At 41.6% G+C, this 27,831-nt stretch overlaps 2 protein-coding genes across 9 annotated transcripts in view; both read right to left on the bottom strand.

Annotated features, from left to right (window-relative positions):
- The window catches only part of LOC128257478 (four and a half LIM domains protein 2), a 61,132-nt gene that overhangs the window by 11,547 nt on the left and 21,754 nt on the right, over positions 1 to 27,831 (bottom strand). For 3 of the 8 annotated variants that reach the window (XM_052988500.1, XM_052988498.1, XM_052988501.1), the window contains exons 4-5: positions 15,257 to 15,633; positions 14,576 to 14,820 (exon numbers count right to left, since the gene is read on the bottom strand). In XM_052988500.1, coding sequence (XP_052844460.1) covers positions 14,576 to 14,820; positions 15,257 to 15,633 — 622 coding nt within the window. Of the gene's footprint in view, positions 1 to 13; positions 352 to 14,575; positions 14,821 to 15,256; positions 15,634 to 16,227; positions 16,579 to 22,330; positions 22,420 to 26,781; positions 27,661 to 27,831 lie in introns of those variants that run through there. The other 5 variants (XM_052988502.1, XM_052988503.1, XM_052988499.1 and 2 more) reach the window with 5 other exon arrangements.
- On the bottom strand, positions 4,798 to 12,785 carry LOC128257476 (trichohyalin-like). Its single transcript, XM_052988496.1, is given in 7 exon segments — positions 4,798 to 7,177; positions 7,180 to 7,279; positions 7,281 to 7,586; positions 7,588 to 9,609; positions 9,795 to 9,857; positions 9,916 to 11,774; positions 11,777 to 12,785. Coding segments are annotated over 7 exon segments (6,417 nt in total). The 5' UTR covers positions 11,904 to 12,785; the 3' UTR covers positions 4,798 to 5,237.

Here is a 27,831-nt window from a genome sequence, read left to right as displayed (position 1 = left end):
ACAGGTCACCTACCCCCTTTCCTCGATGGAGGCGTCCACCTCGACCTCGCTGATCTGGACCTCGGATTCGCGCCGCTTCGACGACTTCTTGACCTTTTTCGTGGTCTTCTTCACTTCCGTTTGCACGGTTTGCATAATTTCCACGTCCGCCATATCGCGCCCGCTATCTCGCTCGCTCCAATCGACCGACTGAACTTTCTATAATTATTGTTTCTTGTGGATTTGTATATCGGATGGGGACTGTGTTATGGTGTATGTTTCTGTGTATTTGGGTTTTTTTTTGGTTTTTTTTTTTTTTTTATTGGTGTATTTTCGATCGATTTTTGGGGAGGTCCAGAACGGTATGAACTTTGCCGAGTCGGGATCTCAACTGGCGCAGCGGTTTCCGAAAATGTTTTTCAAATCGCTTGCTGCACCGCTTTCAGTCCGCTCTGTATCTAGTTTCGCCGCCGCCAAGTGTAAAAATAAAATCACCGAGAGCGCAGAGCGAACTGCGGATCAGTGGAGATCGGAAAAGATCTCGCGGAGATCTCGCGGAGATCTCTTTTACGGAGCGGCACGGACGGGCGGCTGAATTATTGCGGTAGACAATGTAAATATCGCCAATAATTAACGGCATTATTGAATTTGCAATGCAATTGGGTAATTTTCTCTACGCTTTCGGCCAATTTGCATGCAATATTTCGTTAGCGCTTCCCGCTAAAATTAGTAAATGAAAAATCGAACGCAACTCAGGTGCCAAGAGGTGTGGGCGTATGGGGCGATCCACCTGCCGGGTGTGGCGTCCCCTGAAAATGTAGCCCCCGCCTCCGCCCCAAAAAACCTCCTCAAAGTGCTTGTCAGAGTTTTGAAAAATTTTCAATTTTTCACCAAAAGAAATGTAGTGGGTTTTCTTGTTGTTGCTGGCGCTTGTGCACACGACACACACAAGAAGCGCACATTCAAACACTCTCGTAAATGGAAAATCTCGGAAAATTCTCTTTCTTCCCACACTGCACTACACACGACACGATCGCTACCCAGTGGAGCATAAATCGCCATCGGATGGAATCTAAAACGATGATATGCGTCTGGCATTTTGATTATCGCACCCCTACGGTATGTTCGTATTTTCCAATAGATTTCCCTAATTGATCTCCAGCCCATACACTATCGTATTAGTATTAATATATATGGAATTTATTTTGCCATTCCGAAATTTCTTGATTTTCTGGCATTACAGCATTTGGCAAACAGACATCATTGAAATGCCAATGGGCGAAAATGTTTACAGAAATGAAATGAACCAACAGGTGTGCCGGCAAATTAGAAAAATACTCGCAATTTAATGTAACAAATTATTCCGATATTAAGCAAAACCATAAACATTAAGAAGTAAAGCATTTATTTCCTTGTTTTTATAATTTAACATTAAATGGGTATATTTATGATATCAATTAGCATTCAATTAAAGCTTAAAAGCAATTATTACAAAAATAATAACAAAGTTTGTAAGCCAATTTAATTTTAAGCTACATATTTAAAAAAAAAACTGCTGAAAGAATAGACTTCTGACATTTCATGAATACATCAAATTAAATGTGCAGCTTTTAATGGATTACTTATTCACCCTGACCTCATCTAGTCCTAAATAAATGCCATAGTTTTCGACTAATTAAAAAAATGTCTTACCCCAATTAATAACCAATGTTTATTCAAGAGCAGAACCAATTTCCATTAGACAAATTGACGCGACACCTGAGGGCGAATGACCAAGGTAAATTGGCGAGAACTAAACAAGTACAAATGACCAACGGGTCGTAAGAATGTTCTAGTGACAGTTCGCTAGTGGAAAGCAATTAACAAGGCCTCAAATGAACGCCGTTCTAGGTCGGCAGTCTAACCCAAGCGGGGAATAAGAAATACATGTCAGATTAAAATGAACAATAAACAACATCAACAACTCGTGAAATGTTCTGGCTTCCCTCAGCAACCACAAAAAATATATGTTTATTGTTTAAGAATCAAAATTTTGATGTAAACTGATTCACTGCTGTGATGGGAATTTATGGCTTTAATAATGTTGTACCAGTGACGTGGGTTGCGCAAAGATGGGGGATTTAATGCAATTAAATATCCAGGCAGAATTGTCCATAACATTAACCGAAATTATAAAATAAAAGCTTTGATTTATAACATCGATAAACACGTAAACGTTTACTAGATATTGTTGTTCTTGAACATTTTATGTTTTTAAAAGTCAGGGATTAATCTAAAGAAGTATTTCAAATCATCAAAAGTATTATTTATAATTTGCATAGTTATTAAGCATATACATATTATTTTAATTTCATTTTCTTATTTGTTGTTTTAAAGTTTTCTGTTTTAACTTTGATCTTAAGCTATACATTTTTAAAGTTTAATAAAATTTTAAAACTATAAATATAAAGAAATTCTGGAGTTTCTTTAAATGGAAATGTATTTCCGGCTCGTTTTCTGCACCCGAATTTCGTTCGTCTGCCCATGCTCCTATCTATCATATACGGTGCATGATATATGTTCGTGCTTGAGTATATGCACATACTTATAGAATAATGCATCGCATGTGTATATTAGTTGTTGCTATTTTCGCCGCAGACACAAGCAACAACAACTGCAATGGAGCCGAGTGTAATGCAATCTGCGAGTTGGTCTAAAAATAAACTGCATTTTGCGAATCTTTGATAAAAAGTTTTTGCTTGATGTGACTGCCCGTCCCCGCCTCCTTTCGCTCCTCATTACGATTATTTGGATTTTTCACGCAGGCGTTAAAGCGTTAATTGGGTCATAAATTCAGACACACACATACAGACAGGCGCGTATTTTCCAGCGTATTTTTATATTTTTTATTTCTTGTTTATTGAGCGAGAATCAAAAGCGAAGAGGGAAACTTTCCCAAGACAAGGAGCCTATTCTGCGCAAATTATTCAATGGGGGGATGTCTATAAGTTCAAGTTTAAGAACAGCTGCGCCCCCAAAAAGAATTGGTTTTAATTTGGCACATTTTTAATTTGTCTTTAAATTGGTCGACGCAAATCAAATGAAATCATGTTTTTTGGAAATTTATCGAAAAATACACATATGCAAGCAAGTGATGCCAAACGGTTGACTCTCTATTTTTGGAATGCAAAAACAAATGTTTGGCAATGTGGAAAAAGGTGTTTCATTTAACTGACACTGAATATGAAAAAAATTGGTTTACCAGCTGAACGCACAAAATTCAAGTGAATTTTTTAAAAAATTTTTAAGGCAATTTTCTGCCAGCAGTACAAATACTATATGCGCTTGTTTCTTGGGTGGAAAATATGAAAGAAAATAAAACCGCTGGCTTTTAAGTGTGCCCCGCAAGAAAAATGAATTCATGTCAAAGACAAAACTATTGAATAAGACTTTTTGGCAGCGTTTTCGCCGTGTTTGCTTGGATGTGGCTCTAACGCAAGTTCGGAGAGATACATTTATTTGCCGTACAGATGCATTACGTAATGAGTTTTACAGAAATAAATTCCAAATGGCCCGTTTCCCCAGTGCAAAAGTGAAGAACAAAGCCAAGTGAGCTGCGTAAACAAATCACTCGAGTGACACACTTTCCTGTTGGCCTGTCACAAATATTTTGAGAATTTTTCATTTTCAATTTCCCCTTTTGCGGACTGACAGTCGCTGAGATAATTTGTTATCTATGCGAACCTTTGTCGCCTTTCAGTGGCTGACTTTTGGTTAATTTGACTAAGGACACGACATATAAAACTTGACAGGGGCATATCGCCAAACAATAATATGCAAAATAAGTGCAAAAATAACATGTTTGTCAAAACAGACATAAGCGGAAAAACCTAAATGAATCTTTAGGATAGATGAGCATACTTTCGGGATTCGAACGCTGCATACTTTGGGGAAGAACCAGAAAATAAATTAAAAAATAATTAAAGGGAAGACTCTCAATCGTGTTTTACACGATTTTTTAGCAAAGCTAAACAAGAAGGAAACAATAAGAAACATGATATAGTCATATTCCTAAATCGTTTCTCTTTTTTAAACTCTGAATATGAATAGTTTTTCATGAATAGCACATTGAATTTATATCGAACATTAATTATTACTAACTAACTATAGAAATTATTTAGTAACATCAGTTACATTTATAACTAACAGATCATTTGAAACTAAATAAACATTAAAATTTAAACGAAAAAATTTGGGTTTAAATTCGAAATGACACTTTTGTCTCCTTATAATATCAAAGATAAACATCATACATATTTTATTGTGACAAATTCTAGTCCAACATAATGCTACTTAGCCCTGACCTTAGGCTCATTATTCACACATAAGACCTATAAAATCCAAGTGTACGGGCAAAACAAAGAATATATACATAGTTCGTGTGTTTGACAGTTTGTTTTTGTTTCGTTTATAGTCGCAATGACAAGAGCATTAAAAATCGAGTAAATCTATATGGCGAACATTTCCCAATGGGATTTATGTGTTGGCCCATCACCAGGCTCAGGCTGGTAAGACTCGTGTGTCAAACGATGACATCATGCGAAAATGCAAATTGGGCCGCAGATATATGTATAGTGTATTTACAATAAAATGGGCAATTGTGGGAAGATTTATGGTCCCGCTTCTTTTGCGGTTGCACTTGGATGGATGACACCGGTGCGGCGGCATGAATGATCTCAATGCCCGAGTATTTCGGTGGCCGATGCAGAATTGGCACAAGCCACAGATACAAAATTCGGTGGGGTGTATAACTATTTATAGCGACCAGAGTACAACGAATTGTTTTCTTCATTTATTCAGTTGGCTTTTATTCTCGGCATATTGATAAAGACAAAATCGTTAAGTAAACTAACAGCTATGGTAAACAATCCTTCAATCGTTCGGTATTTCTTGGGTTCAAAGTTTTCTGGGTCGTTAGTATAATACATAGTTTATACAGAGCGGGTTCGGGGACCCCATGGTCGGGTGTTTTTACCCTCAGTCAGAGGAGCGGATGCTGGATGCTGGGTTTTGAGTTCTGGTACACTGGATCTTTAACTGGGACTGGTTTCATGTACAGCGTGCTCGGTTTTGGATGTGGCTTGGACTGGATTGTGCTGGGCTGTGCTTGGCTTGACTTGGCTTGGCTTATGAACATGTCTATAAGAAACAGATAGAGAGTAAATCAAATGAGTGATAGAGTGTAGAAGGGTATAAGACTAGTTATCAAACCAAGCGAGCTAGAAAAGCGGATAGAAGTTGGCATCTTTGAGTATATCGAAGGTATCCACCACGGATCGCGCTGGCACCACTGCAGCCACCGTAGTGGTGGATGTTGAGGGCGGTTCTCCAATCTCCTCGATCGAAGATGCTGGGGTTATGCAAACACTCTGTCCAGTACTGATGGTGGACAGTAGATTTTGCTGCGTGGATTCTGGAGTCAAGTTAGTGGACACTGAAACAGGCGCAATCTCCGCCAGAGCGGCAGCCAGAGCTTTATCCAACTGAGAATCTTCCGTAGCCTGCGGTTGGGTCGTCTCTTTAGCTTCTTCTTTGTTTTCCTTTGCCGAAGCCTTCTTGCGTTTCTTGGTCTTTTTCTTGGTGGACTGTTCTTCGTCTCGTTCCTGTGGTTCAAATTCAGCTATGCCCTCCAAGGATTCACTCACAAAGGCAAGACTGCTTCGAGGTGAGAAGAGTCCTGATCCTCCATTGGCTTCTTCGTTGGTCAAGCTGCTTTTGGAGCTTCGTCTGGAGCGTGTCTTCCTCTTGGGTGGTTCGGCCACCTCCTGATCTTCATTATGTCGAGTAGTTGCCATTTGCGTATCCGAATCGTTGTCGTCCCTAAGTTCCTCCTCGGTTTTGGATCCTTTACGCAGCTTCTTCTTGCTCTTCTTCTTTTTGGGCTTCTCGGCGGGCGACTCTTCCAAGGGAGCCACCTCTTCTGGCTGTTCTTCGGGTGGATCTTCGTCCTGCGGAAGTTCTTCGGGTACGTCGGGAAGAATTTCGCGTACAGGACTACGGCTGAAGAGTGTTATGCTTTCTCCACCTAGACTGATTCGACGGTTATCCAATAGCTCTCCATTTTCCATTTCGCCGTTTTCTTCATTTGTATACACTAACTGATCCAGGTCATGGTCGTGGTCCTGTTCTTCTTCCTGTTCTCGTTCCTGCCATCCAAATTCCTCCTCAAACTGATCTCTGGCCTCTTGATCGTCATTCTCATCTGCTAAATCTTGAGCATTCCTCTCCTCTTCTTCGTTGTCGTCTAGTCGAAAGTTCTTGCGCCAGTTGTACTCCCTCTTGGGCTTGTAATTCAGGTCCACCTCGATATCGTCCTCTAGGTCACCCACTTCCAGGTTAGGACTGAATCCATAGCGGGATCGTAACCTCGTGGATTGCCGGGCCGCAACATGGGCATCGCCCAAATAACGCATTTCAGATTCCCGGCGTTCGTTTTCTGGTATCAAACCCAAGGCTATATCGACGTCTGAATGGCGGGTACTGGAGTGAGAACGCTCCAACTCCCTAGTTTTGGCCCACAGTGCATATCTATCACTCTCAGAGCCGGACTTTTCCTTGTCCGATTCGCTGTGGTCCGAGGGCAATTGCTCCTGAACCATGGTCTCGTATTCCCTCAGGATACCCGACTGCTTTCTGTTCTTAATGGCCTCGTTGTAGATCTGCTCGATGAAGGAGTCCGGATCGGAGTAGGGTGTTGCGCCGCCCACAGCTCCATCATCGAAGCCGTAGTCAAGGAAATCTTCTACATCCTCCACCTCTTCCCAATCCTGAGCGCCCCGATTCTCGTAGCGATCTGCATTCCTTTCCGCCTCCTCACATTCGGAGGTGTCATGATGGGATTCGTCGGTGGGTTGGGTGCGTTCGTTGTTATCCGAGATACCCTCATCCAGCTCAAACTCGTACTCATCTTCATCGTCAATCTCCACCACTGTCTGGCGCGTGTCCTCGCTGTCGTTGGAGCTGCTCCTCTCCTGGTCAAGGTTCTCAAGGTCCCCAGCAATATCATAGCTGTAGATGGCATTGGTGGCATCGAATTCAGCTGCCTCTGCCTCTGCGGCCAACACAGCTCTCGCCCAGGAATCTTCATCCACAACCGGACTCTTTGATTCCGAATAGTCCTCCTGCTCTTGGGTATAAAAATCCTCTTTTAACCAAGTCGGGTCCCCGTTAGAGTTCGCACTTCGATTTGTGAGATGTAAACGTAGTCATCGGTAGGGTACTCCTCCACGGGCTGTTCCTGGGCCAGTGAGTAGCGACGGAAAGTGATGGTATTCATCCGGCTCCATGTCACCCATCAAGGCTGAATCAGAGGCCCGTCGTTCACTATCCAAGAAATCGGCATTCAAGTGCCGTGAAAAGTTCTCAAAATTAATGCTCGAGGCGGCCAATCTGTCCAGTAACTGGTCTTGCAGCTCCCTTTTGGCCGACTCCGCTTCAATTTCTTTCAACTGGGTTAGTTCCTCATTTCTCAAGGGTGAACGACTCTGGCTACGCGATCGCTGGAACTCGGCGGTCCGGTGACGCAAGTCATCAAGTTGGGCGGGGGATATCTCATGGGATTCGCCGGTACCTTTCCTCGGAATAAGTTTTTGGTTTGGCGCCCAATCGATTATCGGTTAGAGAGTCTAGAATGGCAGCTTGGAGTTCCCTTTGGGCTGCCGCCTGCTCGCGTGCCAGATCCATGCTTATTCCAGGAGACGGGCTACGGGATCGTTGAAACTGAGCTGCCTCGCGACGTAGCTCCTTAAACTGATCACTTCCCAGATCCATCGATTCGCCCACATAAGTGGAGCGTTTGAAGCCGCTGGCCACGAGTTCATCCTGCAGATCCCTGGCCACCTCGGAGATCGTGCGATCTAGATCCGGGTTCTCCCGTGCCATCTCAACCACTCGCTCTAGTTCTGAGTTGGTGGGGCTGAGCACGCGTAACTCCACTTCTTCGTTGGCATTGTGAAGTTTCTCCAACGCTTCCAGGTCCAACTCTCGCTGCTTAGCACTGGCGGCCAAGACACTCTCCAACTCCTCGCTGTTTTTGCGTAACGTACGCAACTCACTGCCCTCCAAATTGAGCATCAGATGGAATTCATCTGGCACCGGATCTGGGGACTGGGATCGCGAACGTGATGGTGACAGAGATCGCATATCGCGACTCTCTTCTCTGTGTTCTTCTTTCTCCTGAACAAACTCGTACACATACTCCACTGTCAAGCGGGTTTCGGGTTCCGGAGTCCTTGCTCTTTCCTGGAGCACCTCAAAGAATTGATCATTTTGAGCTATCAGCTTCTCGCGTCGCTTTTGCAGACTTTGCTCCAAATTAGCCGCCGTGGGCAGTGGGGAGCGCGATCGGGACCGAGAATGGGAACGTACGCGGTTCAGACGCAATTGCTCGAAAAGTCTGGCCATACTCTCGGGAGTGTCCTCAGGTTCTGCTTCGGTTTGGATTGCAGCTTCCTCTGGTGGTTCCACAATTTCAATGGATATGGTGGGTAGCGGAAGCGGTGATTTTGGCGGTGAAGCGGACTCTATTATGATCTCTGGCGATGTCATTTGTTCGTGTAGTTTCTCGAAGATTTCATCATTATGCTGGATACGTTTCAGACGGCGGCTTTCCAAGCTCTTTTCTATATTGCCTGCCGTGGGCAGCGGGGAACGGGAACGGGAACGGGATCTTGACCCGGAGCGGGCGTTCCGCTCAGCTCTCAAGTTCTCCACAAAGAGTCGCATCTGTTCGGGCGTTGTTTCGGCATCTTCCATGGGCTCATCCACCATTTCATTGATCTCAATGACGGGTTGCGGCAGCGTGACCTCCAGTTGTGGGCTCAATCTTTCATTGCCATTAGTTTCGATTTCCATGGAACCTTCCGAACCAGAATGGGATAGTCGTTCAGCTAGCTCGTCGTTCTGTTTGATCAGTCGCTCCCGGCGTTTGTGAATACTTTTCTCCAGATTCTCAGAGGTTGGGAGTGGAGAACGGGAACGTGATCGGGATCGGGATTGTATCCTGCCAACAGACGGCTCTCTCCCCCTTTCCTCTAAAGGAGTACCAAGAGAAGCTCCCTCTAGAGGTTCGTATACCATTGGTAACATGGAATTTCCATTGCGGGCATCATCGGCCACCGTTTGTATTTGCAGCTGTTCATTTTGGGAATCGTTTTCATTTAAGTTTGATTCCAGGAGTTGAAGCACAGACTCGCAGTTAAGTTCACCTGCCACTACACCTTCCTGCGTGTCGTCGAAAACCTCGAGCGATCGTTCTGTTTCCACATCCATGAGGTTGGCCACGTTTTTGGGAGCTGGTGAGGGGTTTCGGGATGCGGAACGTGATCTTGAAGGGTTCACGGAAGCGGTAAAGTCGTAGAAGTCGCTGAGTCCCTCCATCAGCAATCCATACTGATCCCGCCAAGGTGCCGTATCCGGTTGCTGGACATTGATGGACGGTGCTGCTCGCGGTGGCTGATGTGGCTCCAGATGCTGCTCCTGACTGGCGGACCAGCGTTCCGGGTAGTGCTCCATCTCATCCATGCGGGGACTGCGTCGCAAACCAGGTGAGCCACCCCTTGATTGCTCCTCTGTTGCGGAAGAGGTTTGCAACTTTTGAGGGAGGGAAAGCGGGAAAGCAAGCGATAAGCGGAAGCGGTAGCCATATGAAAAGCAAAGAGGTAAAGCAGTTAGGGAAGGTTAGTTAAGCAGCAGTGGGGCTTGGAGTTTTGTGGATCTGGTGTGGATCGCATTTAGTGGATGTAAGAAGGTGCTAGGTGGCTGTCCTACGCACTTACATTGGCTTTTTTGCTGTCGCTTGTCTCTGCTCCTTGTGAGTTATCCTTTTCAGTTTCCTTGTCCTAACACACATAATAAACCACTGTTTAAGGTTCTTGACTGATAGTTTCATTTACTCACCACCTGCTCCTTGGAAAGTTGCTGCTTGAGGGCAGCCACTGCCTGTTCGTTTTGTGCCTCAGTAGCATCCTCAAAAGAGGAAGATTTCGGCTCATTTGTGGCTTCGTCCTCCACATCTTCTCCTTTGGAAGGTCTCTCCGGCTCGATCACCTCTTCGTCAATGGAGAGGGCTTTTTCCCGCTTCCAGAACTCGGTGTCCTTATAGTGCTCCGGTACCACCTCGCCCCAGGGATTTGTGCTCTCTTCGCCGAGCATCTCCAGGGACCCACTCGGATCTGCTGGCTGTTTCACATCCTTTGCTGGACTTCTTTTGTGGCGACGGTGGGACTTGACCTTAAGGGTGGGTTCACTCGTATACTTGATGGGGTTGTAGTCATCTCGGTCGCCATGGCGCAGCTCCTCCTCCTCCAGCGAGGTGAACATCTTCAGCTCCTCGTCGCGAGAGGCGCGTGAGTCCCGCGAGGAGTTGGAGCTGCCACTGGAGCGGCGCTTCTTGAAAGCCCTTCTTCTGCCTGAGCCATCTTCTCGGACCAATGGACGATTCTTGATTCCATCCAGGGATCGAAGGTAATCCTCGGTGTACTGGACATCCGGTATCTGATCTTCCCCCTCGGGTTCTGGGCGCTCGCCTTCGGTGCGGTTGATTTCGTCGGAGAGTTGGGTACTGAACGAAGATTGCTGGCTGGAAAAGGGTTCCAAGGACGAACCTTCATCGGACACACCTGGAAAAGTGAGGGTCTTCGACTTGACCAAATAGCCGTCTTCGGAACTACTTCCCTGACCAAATTGCGTTTTCACTTTCTGCACCACCAAGGGTTCTTCGGCTGGCTCCTGGAATCTAGGTGGCGCTACCTTCTTCACACAGGGTTCTTCCACCACGGGTTCCATGCCGGCGTACTCATCTGCCTCTTCTTTGCTGTGGCTGGCTTGCAGCTGACGCTGCTGCAGCATCACCATCTCTTCTTCAGCCTCCAGGAACCGTCTTGCATTCTCATCGATCATCCGCTGCCTCTGCTCCAGATCCGTTTTACTGGAAATGAGGCGACGGGACTGCTCTGCCATGGCGGCTTCTTCCTCCAGCTCGCTCTCGGTGGCGCTCATGCTGAGCTCTCTCTCAGCAGCCAGAAGGCGCTCTACAATCTCCGCATCCCGTTGCGCCTGTTCTTCTTCGTCGGCTTCGTCGCGCTCTCGCTGAATCTCGGCTTCAAAGAGACGACGCTCGGCTTCATCGGCCTCGGCTTCGGCTAGGAGTTTCTCTTGTTCGGCTTGCTCCCTTTGACGCTCTGCTTCGAAGATTCTTCTTTCGTTTTCTTCAATCTCGCGCTGCTCTTCAGCTGCTTGCAGTCTGCGCTCTTGTTCCTCTCTTTCGCGTTCCGCCTCTATCAGTTTTCTTTCATTCTCTAGGCGTTCTCTCTCTTCGATTTCGCGCTGTTTACGCTCGTTCTGTTCAGCCTCTAGCTGCCTGCGTTCGGCGTCTCTCTGTTCTTGCAGCTCCTTCGCCGCCTGCTCTCTCTCGCGCTGTCTTTCGGCCTCCAAGAGCTTTTTCTGCTGCTCCTCCGATTCCTCCCTCTCCCTCTGGATTCTCAGTCTTTCTTTAGCCAATTTGGCTTCGGCTTCGGCCAACTGACGTCGCGTCTCCGCTTCGATTTGCTGTTGGCGTGCCAGTTCCGCGGCCAGAGCTTCTCTTTTGTCTCCAGCAGGATCCACCCGTATGCCGTTGCTGTATAGGACACCATCCTGCATGACATTGGTGCCCGCGAGGGCTTCTCTTTCTGCCGCCTCTTTAATCTCCTTATCCAATCTCTCACGCATACGGGGCAATTCTTCTGAATCAGCGGCTGCATCGGCAGAAGAATCCCCGGATGACGGAAACTCCAGTGGTAGAGATGGCGGGCCACAAAGGCAAATTCCAGGGCGCCCAGATAGCCAATTAGCAGCGAGAAAAGCAGCTCGCCGACGCCGGTTAGCGCCGTCTCCTCAGCGGCCATTGCGTAATGCCCAAAATCGAATCCGAATCCGTATCCAAATCCTCCAACGTTCGGCGATGCAATGAGAATGCCTCGGCGAGAAACGATTCGGTTAAACGCGTATTATATAAATTGTATTCACCACGCACTCGAAAAACTCACACCACTCACGTTAATGGCCAGTCGATTAGGTAATTCGAAAAATATTTATCTCACTTTCGCTCGCCAATCATTGGACCAATCATCGATATTTATTTATTTATCTACGTTTTTAGACTTTTATGAGAGCCGCGAGGTGACGAGAATCGGATAATCGGGCAATAGGCAGACGGCAGACGGCTGCAGTTGGACGGGCGGGCTCTTGTTAGCCGCTAATCGATCGTCTTGCAACTGATTAATGCCCCGGCGGCGGCAAGTGCCCAAGGGTCCGTCGATTTTTAGAGAAACAAGTGAATCAGCGGCGAGAGAACCGCCAAGAACCGAATCCGTTCAAATGGCAAACGGCGCTAATTGACGGCCAGCGAAGAGAGCAGCCAACTGACAAGACAACGGCAACTTTTGTCGCTGGCAATTTGGCAACACAAATGCCTCTGTTTCAGCCTCGGACGCTGCTGCACTGCCTCTGTGTCAAATGCCAAAAGCAATAGGAATTGGCCAAGGCGGATTTTCTAATCAGTTTAGTCGACACCCCAACGGCCACGCCCCCTGCTTTCGGGCGATCTATTTTGGTCCACGCTTCGATTGCTGTTTTCCACAACACACTTTTCGCCACTTTCTGCTTTGCTCGCAGTTTTCTTGCAGGAGAACAGTCAGCGACATGGCCATAAATCCCATTCGGCAAACAAATTGCTGAGATTAATGAATTTGAGACATGTTTACTCATTTATACAGAAATTTTATAATTAATCGAGCCATTTAAAAATTTCTGCATGAAAAATGCGAGCTTAAATATATTTAGTGTATACTTTATGCACCTTTCGATGTGTTTTCGATTCGCTTTTATTATCATTGGCATTCAAAATTTAAAAACTACTTTAATTGAATCAAGAATTGTTGATAGAGTGGCTTTTTAAAGCAAACTCAACAGAAAAAAATTTCTCGTTTGTAAAGTAAGTTCTTTCTAAAATTCCACTCATATTACGCATACGCACAGTTGGTGTCAAAAACATGAAAACGTATTTATTTCAATATTTACCCAACAAATAACACATTAAATGCATGAATCTAACTGTACATGCTGTTTTGCAAATTTGTTTTTCTTTGGCATGGCCAGCGCCTGGGGCCAGGGTCGCCACGCCCCATTTTTCCGCCTTCGAGCGGACTGCACACAAATGTTTGCCATAAATTTCGACTTGGCACTGACACTAACATTGCCAGCAGCTTTCGGCCTGCTCTTTCTTGCGAATTTCTCTGTTATTCTCTTCGATGTGTTCTTTACATTATGCACCGCCAACAATAGACACAATCAGTATAATTATTGTCAATTTGCCCATAATTATGTTCTTGCCCCACATTATAGCCTGACTATTTCTGAATTCTTTTGTTTATTTTCGTAAACTGATTGTCATTAGAAATTTTGCTAAAAATACATCAATTAAAATGCATATATGGGTCGCCTGGGTGCATATTTATTTATATATTTAGCTTTTCGCAGCGAAAGCGAAAGTTTTTCTTTGTCATGGGTTGGGAAAAATATCAAAGCAGTGAATGAATGTAAGGGTAATTGAAAATACGGTAAATATTTGGGAAATATTTGGACGAATTCGCTTTAGTAAAGCTTTTGGGAGAACATTTTAGAATATAAACTTTCGAACTAGATTTGAGATATATATTTTTCTTTTTTTTCAAATACTTTGAATCTTTTTCTATTGGTTAATAAACACCTGGTATATGCCAAAGGTACAAACTATATTGATCTTCTGGTATTCTAAACATTTCGTCCACTTATTTCTTAACAATTTGTATTTGTATATTTGTAGTAAATTAAACTGCATATTGATATACACAACTCAATAAGAGAAATAAACAAGTTTACAAAATGAAATCAAATTATTTTGAAAAGTACTTTATAAGTGCTAAGAGTACTTAGAACAAAATCAGAAATAAAACGATTCGTGATTAGTTCTAATCAGTATAATATATGCTCACGAGCAAATATGTCCGCTAGTTATAAAACTGTATCAATTTGTACTCATAAACAGATATAGGATACCTTCAGTATCAGTGATTTTATGCAATCTCTGACCTTAACCGCGAATACCACAAATATCCGGCTCACTCGCAGTGAACTTCCGCTCGACGGATGACAACGCGTCAACAGCCAATGCTGCCAATGAACTGCCTTCGCTTCTTTGTTGCCATCGCCATCGCCATCGCTGAGTCGCTGAGTCGCTGCATTTGCGGAGCTGGAGGATTCCTCCAAAGTGAAGTTCAATGAAAATGCCATAACCTTTGGGAAAGGGCGATAGCCGCACCTATGCAATAAACGTGAACTGCGTGTGGCGGGCGATAAAAACCAGGGACCGTGACAGAGGGCACTCACTCACACGGACACTCTCGGTTGGGAAATGACACACACAGATAGCATCTGCGGAAAGCGCCCCAAAGTATGCCACACAATAATTCTCAATTAGGGATCGGTGATGGGGTCGGGGTCGTAGAAAATACTGGGGAGAATCGAGCTGGGGACTCACCTCATCACAGCCAGCGCAGCGGGGCTTCAGCATTTCCGCATAGTGACGCTCGCAGTAGACCTTGTCGTCGTGGACGCAGTAGGTCAGGTCCACCAGCAGCGAGTTGCAGGTGCTGCAGGTGAAGCACTTGGGGTGCCACATCACGCTCTCCACAAACTTGGGCGCCGCCACCACCAGTTCGCCGGCGACTATCTCGTTATCACAGTGCGCACAATGCTCATCGTAGGGGGCATCCTTGATGTAGGCTATTCAACCGGAAGATAATGCAGAACACAATCAGTTAAGTCATCCTGGGCGGGTTATCATACGGGAATTAAAACAAATGATAACCACAAAATTTAATTAGGGGAGGGCTAGAAGAGATAGTTACTCATCAGAACCCATCAATTACTAGATTGGTTAATTACTATTATAACAAGTAACGTATGAGTAACAGTACGTATGAGTAATAGTTAAAGTCAATGCGCAGTCCTTTAGCTGTTTATTGTTAACTATAAATCAATATAGACCATACATGAAATGTTTTAAAGATCAATATTTTATGATCACAATCTAATTTTACTGAAAACATCTAACATCTAATGTTCATAATTTTATTATGGATAATAAAGTACGTATCCGAATCTACGAATCTCGAATATTCAAATATTTAATTTGTCAATATTGTGGAGAACAACGTACCTATATCCAGTGCGATTTCGTTTCGCGCCGTAACAAAGTCCTCGAAGGAAGCCTCGTGTTGCACCTCCAGGTGCTTGCAGTGCTCCAGCGAAAGATCCTGTTTGGGCAGCTGGTACGAGATCTGGCGCTCCCGGCTGCAGGCTCCGTCGCTTCCCAACCGAGGTACCGCCTCCTCCGGCAGCTGCTCGAAGTAGCGGTTGATCCGCGACGATGCCCGTGCTCCGGGCGGCACCCACGTGAAGCCCAGGTCCCGTGCCTCCACTCCGGAATCCGCAGGAGATACCAGCTTGAAGCCGAGTCGTTCGTGCACGTTGGTCGTCTGTTGCTGGTAGATGGCATGCGCCTCGCGAGGACATTTGCAAGATTGGCAGGTTTTCCTGGAAAATCAAAAGAAAATGTTGAGATCGTTGAAATAGAGAACCAATACTATAAGATTTAATGCATTTTTATGAATTAAATTTAAGTTGTTGCATAATACACAAACTTCTCTATTTTTATTGCAATAACTGTATATGGTAGCAAACAAATTTAATACGTATACGTTAAGTTTCTATTAGGTTCACATAAAAAATAATAATCATAAACTTAAGCCCTTTAACAAATACAAAATTTAAGCTACCAACAAACTTTACGAAATGTATATATAAAACTAAAATTGTTTTCATACATACATAAGAATTATTACATATAATGTTAATTTTTTTATCAAAATGTCAATTAATTGACATTGTGAAACTTTAATCTTTATGAACAGTCTAATGTCTATAAGAATTGTTTAAAAATAGATAAATTTGAAATGAAATATAATCGAAACTTTAATATTGACCCAACTAATAAATACTTAAATGAGCAAACAGTCCCCCACTTTTGTTTAATTATACGCTTAAAATTAAAACTACATTCCACTGTTCGCAACTGTGTTTTGGGTGGTGCCATCTAGCGGCAGCTTTGCGAACCCGCCGAACGCTTACCTCACTATGAGATCGTATATTTCCTTCTTATCGAATACTTTGCAGTAGATACTGAGCACGTTGAGGCAGGCGTAGTCCATGCCGGTCCACGGGACATCCGAGGAGGCCAGTGCCGCCCACAGTGGGCACTCTGCGTGACGGTCCAGATCGAGCATTTTCACCATTTTACGCCACTTTTAGCCGCTCTTTGAACCAAGGGGTTTCGACAGCTTAGCCGCTTCTTTTCGTTCCTATTACTGTTTCTTTTTGTCTTAATGAACTTGGCTTTCATGTGTTTCTGTTGAAAAATCTTTTCTTATTGCCTGACTCGGCACAATTTGTCGGTTCTTCTTTGGTGCTTCGCTCTACCACCTCCACGAAAATAAGAGAAACTCGCGTTTAAAATTAAATCACCTTTCATTCGGCACGTCGCGGCGCGTTATTTGCTCATTGACATTTTGATTATAGCGTTAATTTGACCTTTGTTCCGATACGATTTGTTTACCATCATATAATTTGAGTTTACCTATGCGAACAATTCTGCGGACTAGGAATTTCTATAATTGCTTGTTTACTTATTTTTCAATTAGAGGTACAAGCAAAATAATCGCAGTCATAAATACGCCCACACCAAAGAAATTGTGCGTAAATACGTTACGGTTACACAGAGAGATAAATTGCAGATAGAAAATGAATCAGCTTATTATGGGAATTCGTCATTCCACGAATTTTTAACATACTTAACGTAAAAAAGAACATACTTTTTTCGCACAGAAATCTCTGGTGAGATCCAACTATGCGTTTACTTGTACAAAATTTTAATTCGGTATAACTGCAGACAACTTAAATCTTCTCATTTAAGTTGTATTGATTTATTTTTATATATACGAATATGAATAAACAAATACAACTTAAATGAGTAGATAAAAATAAAATGTTTGCATTAAAAATCGATAGTTGTACAAATTATTTTCTGAAAGCCTTTTATTTAATTGGTTTTAAAACTTCTCCTTAAGTTGCGATATATATTTGTACCAGAATATTTAATTGTGTAGTAACTGAATTTTTACCTAAATTATTAGATAGAAAGTTAACTTAAATGAGCTCACGATTATGGCCTGTCCGACGGGCTGACATTTAACAAAAATAAAAACGCCCCGAGCAATGAAATAAAATAAAAGGTAGAAAAGCATCTTTTGATAAGATTAATAAAGGTCTCTCCCCCCAGACACACACACGCACACACGCACACACAGCTCCAACTCCTGGGTAGGATTGGCCATCATCGTCAGCGTGTGTGATGTCATCGGGGGAGCTGAGACCGAAAAACCCAAAACCGAAATTGCCAAATTCCATTTGCTCAATCATCGACGGAGGACAAACTGTGTTAGCGTTCAAAATACGATAAGACGAAGTGAGTTCTTCCACCGAAATGCTACCAAATGGAAACAGGGGTTGGCGATTGTTCAAATGGCTAGATGGACGGCGGGAATGTGGTCTCAAAATGTCAGTTGTCCAATTATGGTCTTGTCTGAAAAATGAGGAACTGATTGCTAATTGCTCACGACTTCGATGCGGAAAAGTGCAACAGGTTTTTGCCAGCCAAAGTAATGCAAATAAATTGAATAATTTAATGTGCGTTCAAGTGAGTCATATACCTGTGACACACAAAGTGTAGGTTCTCTCAAAAGATCTAGCTCACGATATGTTTACACATTCAGAGTCCAGTAAAATGAAAAACACTCTAAAATTAAATGGACTACTCAGAACAAAGTTTTGATAAGGTTCTACTGAAAAATGTAATATTGGTGGTGAAAGAATATGTGGTTTAGGTAGTTATCTTTATTAAGATTATAGGACTTTTATCAGTAAGTTATCGATTGAGGAAGCCTGTAATGGAATTATTTATATAGATAATGCTGTGCTTAATAATACTCTAGAACTTATTATGCTGTTAATAAAAAAAGTATTTGCACTGATACAAAAAAACCCAACAATTGATTCTAATGGATTTTAAATGAAAACAAAAATAAAATTAAGGGAATTCGAGTCGTCACAAAATATTTTCCCCCAGAAATAAATGTCATTTCCGTAATTGATGTAGAAACAAATTCAATTTGACAGATTTCCAAGTACAGATAGATCACACGGCCAGAATCTAAATTTAAATTTTCAAGTGATTTTAGAATGCCCGCAGCTGTATGGGAACTCAGCCTTTAAGTTCGGTTGCTTTTGGGAACCTTGAGGAACACATTTGTTTGCCCAGCGATATATGTACATACATAGTTGACAATGCACCAATGCGGGCCATATGTGCTAATATGGTTAATAATGATTTCTTTTCTCTCGACTTACTTTTATCTATATATCTCTATCTCCCTGCTTGCTTTCTGTTTTCAGACGAAAAGAGATGCGCAGCGTTATCGCTGAATAAACAATTAAAATGCCATTAAAACGTGTTCATTCCAGATTAGAGTCGTCGCTGCGACAAGACTTTTTTGTCATATCAAAAACAGACGCGAAATAAGCGAATGCTCTGCGCTTTACCATCTGGCAAAGATTTGTATTTAATTGAAACGGGCAACAAGGAACAAGCAACAACAACAGCAACGCGTAGAAAGGGCAACATAATATAATAATAATAACTGATATCGTATGGCGTACAATCAACAGAAATGCGTATGAAAACAAATAAAACTAGTTTCGGGGCTGAAAGTTTTGCCAGATAAATGTAATTAAAAGCCAAAAGTTGGTTACAGTGTGAGCCATAATCATTAAAATGGCTGGGGAGCTAGAATTGTAAGGAATGTATTAATTGACTTTGTTATGACCTAAGTTTAGTTTTAGGCTTTCATACTCAATTTAAAGTTTATTTTAAATTATATTATGCAATGGATAAGCTATCCTTACTCTGGTTACTTGAGATGAAAATTATAAAGTTGGGGTGATATTCTAGCATTAATTTTGTTTAATAATGGTTTCGGTAGATTAAATATTTTTTTAGAAATTGCTAAAATGCTATTTAAAGTCTCAATCCAGCCTTTTTATATTTAAAAAGTTCACAGACCAAACATTAAAAATAACATAAAAAGTTGTAAAAGCTAGAAAAATTGTCGATTCAAACTAATTAAAATTAAGGAACGGTGATGTATCCGTAATTTTAAGTAGTTTGTACTACTTTTTAATCTAATAAAAAAAGTAAAATAATCAAAATACATGACCTAAGCTAATTTTTTGATCTCTTCTTTTTGTTTAATACATTTTAGGTTATTTTTCCAAACTTTTTTGTCGTAACTAATTCTTTGTTATAAATTGTGTGTCAGTTATTGTACGTATGTGAGGGCTAAAATTGGTCTATGCATATGTAAGGGCTGAGATTGGTTGATGCAACATCTGCCACAAAGCTTTATGGCTCTGTCAAGTACTGTATGCTGAAGCAAACTCTAACACTCTCACACGAATAGACACTCAAACTCGGCGACAACTTTTCTTGTTAGGCCCCGCAGCATTTCGCGAGGGGGGGGCGGGGGGTGCAGAAGTAGGTGTCGGTAACCCGGACCCACAATTACAATTGATAAGCCCCAAAGTCACTTTCGTTTATAGAGGCAAGCGCCGTGCGGCAACCGCAATTGGAAAACTTTTGGGGCAACGCTCCCTGTGCCATCACCGCTTCCCCTTCCCCTTGCCCTTCCCCTTGCCCTTCCTCAATCCCATATTCTATATCCTTCAGACTATCGCCTGGTTTCAGCTGGAGAGCAATCAGCATTGTTTGACCAACAATTTGTTTGCCACCTCCCGAAAAGCGAAACCCAAACGCTAAAACCTCGGAGCCAACGAGAAAGCTTTTCCGCAGGGAAGGAAATCCAATTTTCCGCAGTAATTGCACTTACATGTTGCCGCTGTAAACAATAAACAATAAAAGCGCTCGCATAAAAGTCAGCGTCGGAGTGCAACAAATCTCAATTATGAACTGTGGTCCCAGTTTCCCCGCCCCCTCGTTCCTCCAACCGCCCATCGCCCACTTCCACCCACTTCACTCAAGGTAAGAGAAAGGGCGAAGCGGGGAAACGGGGAGCTCTCTTTTTCGCTTTCGATTAAACGACTTTTAATGCGATTACGCCAACAACAACAGAACAATGCACTTTACTGTCGGACGCTCAGATTGCCCTATATAGTGAAGTATAGTTATATACACCCTCACTTACAACTGCACCGAGAATAAAAATAAAAATATATAACATTATTTCCTAATCAAATCTAACTGAATCTGTAAACTTTGAATATAGCTTTAAAAAGGCAATAAATTTATAATCAGTCAAATTTTTATGGTTATGGTAATCTTGAATAATACAATAAAGTAATCTTTTTAACATTGAAATAATAATATAAGCATACTTTACATCAATCCAGACTTTTATTCAATATTAAAAATGTTATCAATTGAATACTTCAATCTTATATTTTAGTGACGATTTTAAAATATGTTTTCATTTTGTTGGTGAATTTCGAAAAAGATGTAAATCTAAAACTAACAATATAAAACTGAAAAAAATTATGATTTTATTTGCTGTGTATCCACAAATATGGGTTATATGCGTATGGCTACCGCTAATTGAATCAGTGAGTAGAAGCAACCCCTTATCCCGCTCTTTGTAAACTTTTACCTCGCTATCATTGGACAGGTGGAATAATTAACATATGCACTGTAGTATGCACAAACCTCTTCCGTACAAAATACCTCCCCTTCAATACCTCACCCATTTTTCCCTATAACCGAGAGCAGCTTAGTTGATATTTACGAGCTTGGGGTTATAGTCAAAGTTGTTGGGGCTGTCGCACAGAAAGCAGATGGAATATTCTTTAGCAACAAATTGCATAGTGAATTATTACAACCTTGTGGGGTTCCCACAGAGATGAACCGCAAATGTCACTGCATAAATAACGACTAAGCCAATGTGATTTTTAATTGGGAACTGTGGGCGATTAAATGGACAAAATGACTTCTTTTGAAATAATGTAAGTAATAATAATATTGAGAAACAAATAAAAGAAGCATATGTTATTCAAAATTAAAAGTCAAAACAAAGGTTTCAGAAATATTGCCAAAATTGACAAATTTGTAATATTTCTAAATTTTACTGTGAATTTAGATCTCAAAGGTAGAAACATAAAATAGTATTTTACTTTCAAGAAATTGAAGTAATAAATAGTGTGTTAGAGTTCCCTAAACCGAAGATTCTGTGGGTCGGTAACCTAGCGTGCCGATAACACTCGGGTAACATAACTTTATACAAGAACTGATAACTCAGTTATTCTACTTTTCCTGAATTTCCCCTATCAATTTGAACGATCACAGTGCAAACACCTCATTACCCAGTTATGTTGTTTACTCAATTTAGCACCGCTAATACTCTATTATTTATTATGATTTATATTATTTGTGTTTATATGATAGCTCACAGTCGTCTTCACTGTATCGTCTCATCAATCTAGCGAGAATAAACCTCTCCATTAACCCATTGAGCTGTCGAGTTGACCCAAAAAGCTGGATCAGTGAAATCGTAGAAACGTCACTGAATTCCCGAGAACTATTACGGTTTAAGATCCCAATCGCATAAATATTTATCACTCAGCACTGATGCAAACATTTTCCGGGGGTTACAGTTCCGCGAAATCTGGTCACAATGTGTTACAAAATTGGGAAAATCGCAATGGGCCGTGAAAAGGGAAAAGGAAAACAAATGTCAATGTGTGGGATAAAAGTAAAAAAAATTAATAGTGTTGTAAATCCAAACTGACTCATTTTCGGGGCAAATGAAAAAATTAATAATCCGTAGGAGGATTTCTTTTAATTTAATCTTTGCAGTGCGATGTATTTTTACATTTTGCAATTGACATTTGCATTTTTCGGTAATAATAATAAAAGAACCAGAAACCGCACTGCAGAATGTAAACAAATCGTGGCGTTTTGTTTGTGTTTACGATTCAAGTAAATGTTAAACACTTCTGATCGAGCAAAAATACGCGCACCGACGTCAAGTAAATGGCCAAGTCGAGAGGTGAGTATACGAAGATTTGTGCAATTAAATATATTGTATTTATTAAACAAATTTATTTCACAAACACCGCCAAACCGACTGGTGAAAACGCGTGCGAAACGCGCGCAAGTCGCGAGTGAGAAACGCCAGCAACCGCACCGCCAAACAATCCAATTAGAACTGTACAGCTGCGTCGGCGTCGCAGTCTGCGCACGGCGTTCGGCCGCCGAATCAAAAACCCGAAGCCCAGCATAACAGCACGAAGCTGCTGAAAGATAGAAAGCGATGAGGAGAGAGAGCAAAAGAGAGTGGGAGGTGGGGTCGTGCCCCATAGGTGAGCGATAATGACACCGCTCTAGTGTGCTCTGCTGCATCTGCTGCTGGAGGAGTGGAAGGGAAAGGGGGAGAAAGGGAGCGAAAGAGAGCCGCAAGAACCGCTTATTAGCCATGCATTGCGTCGCTTCTTTATGGCGCTCTTCATTAACATTACCACACACACACACTTGTGCATGGAGAGTGACAATGTCGTGGGAGTTGTAACTCCAACACTGAGAAAAATTAAACGTTATCTATGAAATTAGTTATAATTTGCATGATATAAATGACAGATTAAGAAGATGTTAACTCATGAAACAAATAAAATAAGTTAAACGGGAAAAAAACTAATAAATACCGATTGTCACATAAATCTACTAATCTACAACCATGTATTCCCCGTTATTTAGCCATTTAATGTTTCTTTTTTTATTTTATTTGTAATCTATTTAATTTAAACATTTTGGAATACATTTTACCAAAAATTGTAATCCCAATAGTACGAATAGAATTTCTTTTTGGTTTAAACGATGTAAAATCAGTTGAATTAAATTTATAAATAATTTTTTTATTCATAGAAAAACTTTTTTTCTCAATGTGCCCACTAACCTGAGTTAATGAGTCAACAGGTAGTGCGCTTGGCTGGCGAAGCGCTTAGATAGTTGGTTTTTGGGGGGAGAGAGGCAGGGAGACGGACGAAAACGACTGGAGGGTGCTAGGGTAATTCGGGCAAATTAATGGCCATCGGTCCCTGCACTTGCCACTCGGAAAGTAAACCAATCATATGCACCTTCTGGCTTCCTTCCCCTCGGAAGGCGGTCAAGGTCGTATTGGATGACCGAACCTCCGCACCACTTGCTCCGGCCATTCATCAAAAGCGTCTGCGACATTTTTCCACACTTTGACTTTGATTGCCACATGTAGCTGTGAGCAGACATGAAACAAATTCCGAACTGCAATTATTTATAAGCAAAGAACGCAACTAGCTAAAAGGCCAAATGCCGTTGGGTGGGGAAAGCTAAGTCAGCTGGACAAAATCCATAAAGACAGCGTAAATGGGCCATAAAAAATCAAAAGACGTTGTCGAACAGAGTGCTATGGGGTTCAAGTTTTTCGAATAGTGTAAAGGAATATCATACATTTGATAGAAAAAATACCACTAAATAACATTGTCTAATCAATGAAATATTAGGAAAATCGTAAAATTTCTTACCAAATTTTGTTTTTCGATTTTTATCGACGATTTTGGTATGTTGACTTGTTGCTTTCTAATATTATAGTTTCATAGGATCAGCTTTGCTTTGTTATCGGGAGCCATAATTTTTAAGGCTGTCAAAAACAACTAAACAAATATTTTTCTAAGACACTTATGTTTAGATTAAAATTTAAGTTTTAATTTAAAACAAAGCCAAAAAGAACTAAGGCAAACATTTTTATTTATTTGCTCAAGGCATTCTCATTCGCTAAACCGATAGTTTGTTATTAAATCATTTGTTTCTTAACACAACACCCCCTTCTGGCATAATTGAGGTCTACGCAACTGCTTTAATAATATTATGATGCCATTGGATTCGCTTTGCTCGCTTCTGTTAGCAGCACTTGGTCAAATTTGTGTATTTGCACTAAGAATACACAAAGCCTTTGAGTGGGCGGTGTGGCCAAGGGCGGTCGCCAAGGGGAGGGGCCACTTGATTGGTGTGGCCAAGTGTTTTCATTCATGGCGCACGAGCACGAAAAGAGTCAACACACCCATCTCAGTAGCCGGGCCGGCTGTAATTTATGAAGATTTTTTTTTTGTTCCTTGCTTAATCGTAAATTTTAATGATTAATTTGCTGAATTGTATAATAAAAAATCAGGCGACTTATGTGCGCTCACTGACGTCTGTATCTGCATCTATGTGCGTTCCCGTATCTGGGCAAGATTGATGACCATTGCCTGGCAAAGTTCAAGTTCCAGTTTGAGACCACTTAATTAGGGGCTCCAGAGAGTCCAGGTTCCACACACATCCAGGTAGTTGGTGCGGTGTCGCCGCAATGTCTGTCAACTTGATAAGCAGCCGCATTAAGTGTAGCCACATCCACACAACAACCACACACAAGCTGTCTCGCAGATACAACGACACACTGGCGAAATGCAAAACGTGACTTTGGCGAGGCAGCTGATTAATGGACACGGTGTCGGGCCGAGCCGAGCCAAAATCGACCAAGTGCCGGAACAACTTGGCAGTGCATAGCAAATGTTTTAATGTATCTGGATAATGTATCTTCTTTTGGCACCACCTCGATTTTGGCTGAGTACTCGTATCTTTTCAATGCAGCACGTTAACTAATCTGAGCGTATTGGAGTTTTGTTGTGAAACCTAAGCCAATGGACAGATTCATGCTAAGAAACTGAAATGTATATAACTACAGGAGAGACAGGTTGAAAGTCAACAAACCACACCAAACCTTAAAGTTTAAAAAAAAATAGAAACCATCTTCAAATATGTATTTATTAGTTTTTTTGAAATTTAAGATTAGATTTATTAAAGCCGAAATCGCACACAACAATCATTTTTGATTACAAATTTTATACACATATTTGTATAAATAATTATATAAAGTATAGGTATACAAACTATTCTATAAGTGCTCCTAAATAGGAGTATAAACGTTTTCCCCAAAAACCCTATCCAAACTAAAGAAATACAGTAAATTGTATATATAAGGGAGTAATCAAGCTGAAATTCATAGCCTGCAATAGATTTTAAAGTAATCAAAATCGCTTTAAAAAGAAAATCCATTTCATATTCCAATATCAAGCTTTTAAAATAAATTTACACCCCCACTCAACCCGCATGGGGTCCATTCTGATTTCGCATTCAAAAGCCAATATTAAGTGCACAAGCAGATGCAATTGGGCATAACTCAGCCCATTTATCATTGGCACTCCGTGCCAGGTGAACAGCTGTGGGATGAAACCTGTTTGTTTGTTTGTCTGTTTGTCTGTTGTTTTGTTTATTTGTTTATTAACCCACCCATCAGAGCCACCTTTGATGCACGAGCCTGTCGTTTGTTGCTTTTAATTACATGAACACGCAAAAACAGCCAAAAGGAAATTACATTACATTGCGTTGTAGGGGAAAAAGAGATACAGATGCTGTGGATACATGCATGTATAGCCGGCAGATACATTTGGTTCTTGTCGCTGTCCGCAGGTGTAAATGGCTCTGGTGCCGTGCCTTTGAGGCCATCTCTCTACGTTTAATGCCTTTTTGCAGCGTGTTTGGTGGATACAAATGCTGTCTTACTTTTTAATGGAATCTATTTATTTATTTCTTGTACACATATTTTTTGGGCTTTGACGTTTGCTTTGATTCGTGGAAATTCACGTTAATGTTAGCGTCACATTAAGTAAACACACAAATAATTTGCCTTTGCCTTGTTTCTCAGTGTTTATTGTTGCTCCAAGTAGTACAATGATCATTCGTCACTATTTCGACTTTTGTGCTGGCCTTTGGCCGGCAAATGTTTTAAATTGCTTTGTTGTCAAAAAAAAAAAATTGTTTCGGTCGAAAAGGCATCTCACGTGGGGCATTGCGGGTTATTTATGGGCAAGATCTCGTGGATTTTGCATAACCCATTTGTAGTTTTTCGGGTTGATATTTAGGCCATTGGCAATTCTTAAAAAACAGCAAAGTCTTCGCTGTTTATATACTTTTTCTCTATTTCTTTAAATATAATAAATATTTATTTATTTAAATGCTGCATTTCTTTTTTATAATGAGAGTTATTAAGAATTTCACATATAATTCCAACAAAAGCAAAGCATATCAAAAAGTTTCTAAGAAAATCTTTAAAATACCAATAGATGCGCAAATAAGATTATTCAAAACGCTTTTTAAATTTGATTTGGCTCTCTCAGCACACACTTTTTGTGGCTTAAATGGGATACCATAAAAATCTGATACCGCAAAGTGTGAACTTATGCAAACCAGCAGCCGAGAATGAAAAGAAGAAATGCCAAAATCAAAGTGGAATTTATTTGAGTTGCTCATGTTGCTCTTGGCCTTTTTGCTGCCCGAGGCGAGTGCCGAAAGATTGATGCCCAATTAAAATACTTTGGGGGCCGCGGGGCAATCCATTAGCCGATAATTACCACCTCAATAACTCATAAATAGCTGACCCGGCAGACCCCCTTTTTCCCCATTTTTCCCATTCCCCCCTCTTTTTCCATGCTCACCGTTGTTCCGGACATTTTGCTGTGCTTTCTGACGTGGTCGTGACCATGGCCGTGGACTTTTTCCGCCTTATGGCCATGTGGCGCTCGCGGCTGGGAAACTTTGGCTGCTTCTTTACCACTTGCGGCTGCACTTGAAAGACGTCACATGGACGCACCGTCACCAGCATATTGTTCCAGCTCCAACTTCAGTTTTAGCTTCGACTTCAGCACGCGACTTCAAAACACAAACAATCGAATTGTGCGAATTGTGCTGGCACACGGGCTGTGAAAAGCGTCTTCAACTCGGTTGTCTTCACACAGTGGGTTTCACAACTTTAAGGTCACTTTAAGCTATGCACAGTGCTCATGCAATTGAGAAGCAGTTAATTTACCTTCAATTTTATGTATGTAATTCTTCTTTGCATTAGTATTGATTTTTGAGAGATAAGATAGTTCTAGTGCTATAATTGACAATGCTCATAAGGTTTATTAGCCTTCGTTTTTTATGCTTCCTTTTCACCATTTTATACTATTTGTATAATTTGTTTTTAATTTGTAACGCTTTTAAATTAATGCATATGTTTAGTTTTGTTTCTTTTTAGGGCTCTTTTGGGTCTTTAACTTTTAATATTTCGTTCATTACATTCTTAAGTAGCCACCGCTGTATTTATTTAATAATTTTTCCACAGACTGTACATTGTATTGCCCGAAAGAGATTTCGATTTTGATAAGCACAATTGACGTTTAGGCAAACACTCCCCGTGGAAAAGAGAGTAAATTTAAACGCGATAAGGTGCTGACACATCGCGTGCTCATCGCTCTCCACCTCCTCGTGTGTTTTTACAACATTTTAAAATTTAACTTGAATATTCATTCGCTCTCTGACACAGCCCGATCGTACGGGCAACCGAGTAACAACTGTTTTAACAGTTAAACAATGCAATTTGAGCGCGTCTCAAAGCACATGAAAAAAAGTAAAACAAAAATACAAATACGAAAAAAAATAAATCGGCAAACTCGATGCGAGCAAGCGGCTGTTAGAGAGATCGTCAATGCATAATACAAGTAAAT

Source organism: Drosophila gunungcola (genome assembly GCF_025200985.1).
Source record: "Drosophila gunungcola strain Sukarami chromosome 3L unlocalized genomic scaffold, Dgunungcola_SK_2 000002F, whole genome shotgun sequence".
NCBI lineage: Eukaryota > Metazoa > Arthropoda > Insecta > Diptera > Drosophilidae > Drosophila > Drosophila gunungcola.
The sequence above is the reverse complement of the archived record's forward strand: the minus strand, read 5'-3'. Positions and strand labels throughout refer to the sequence as shown.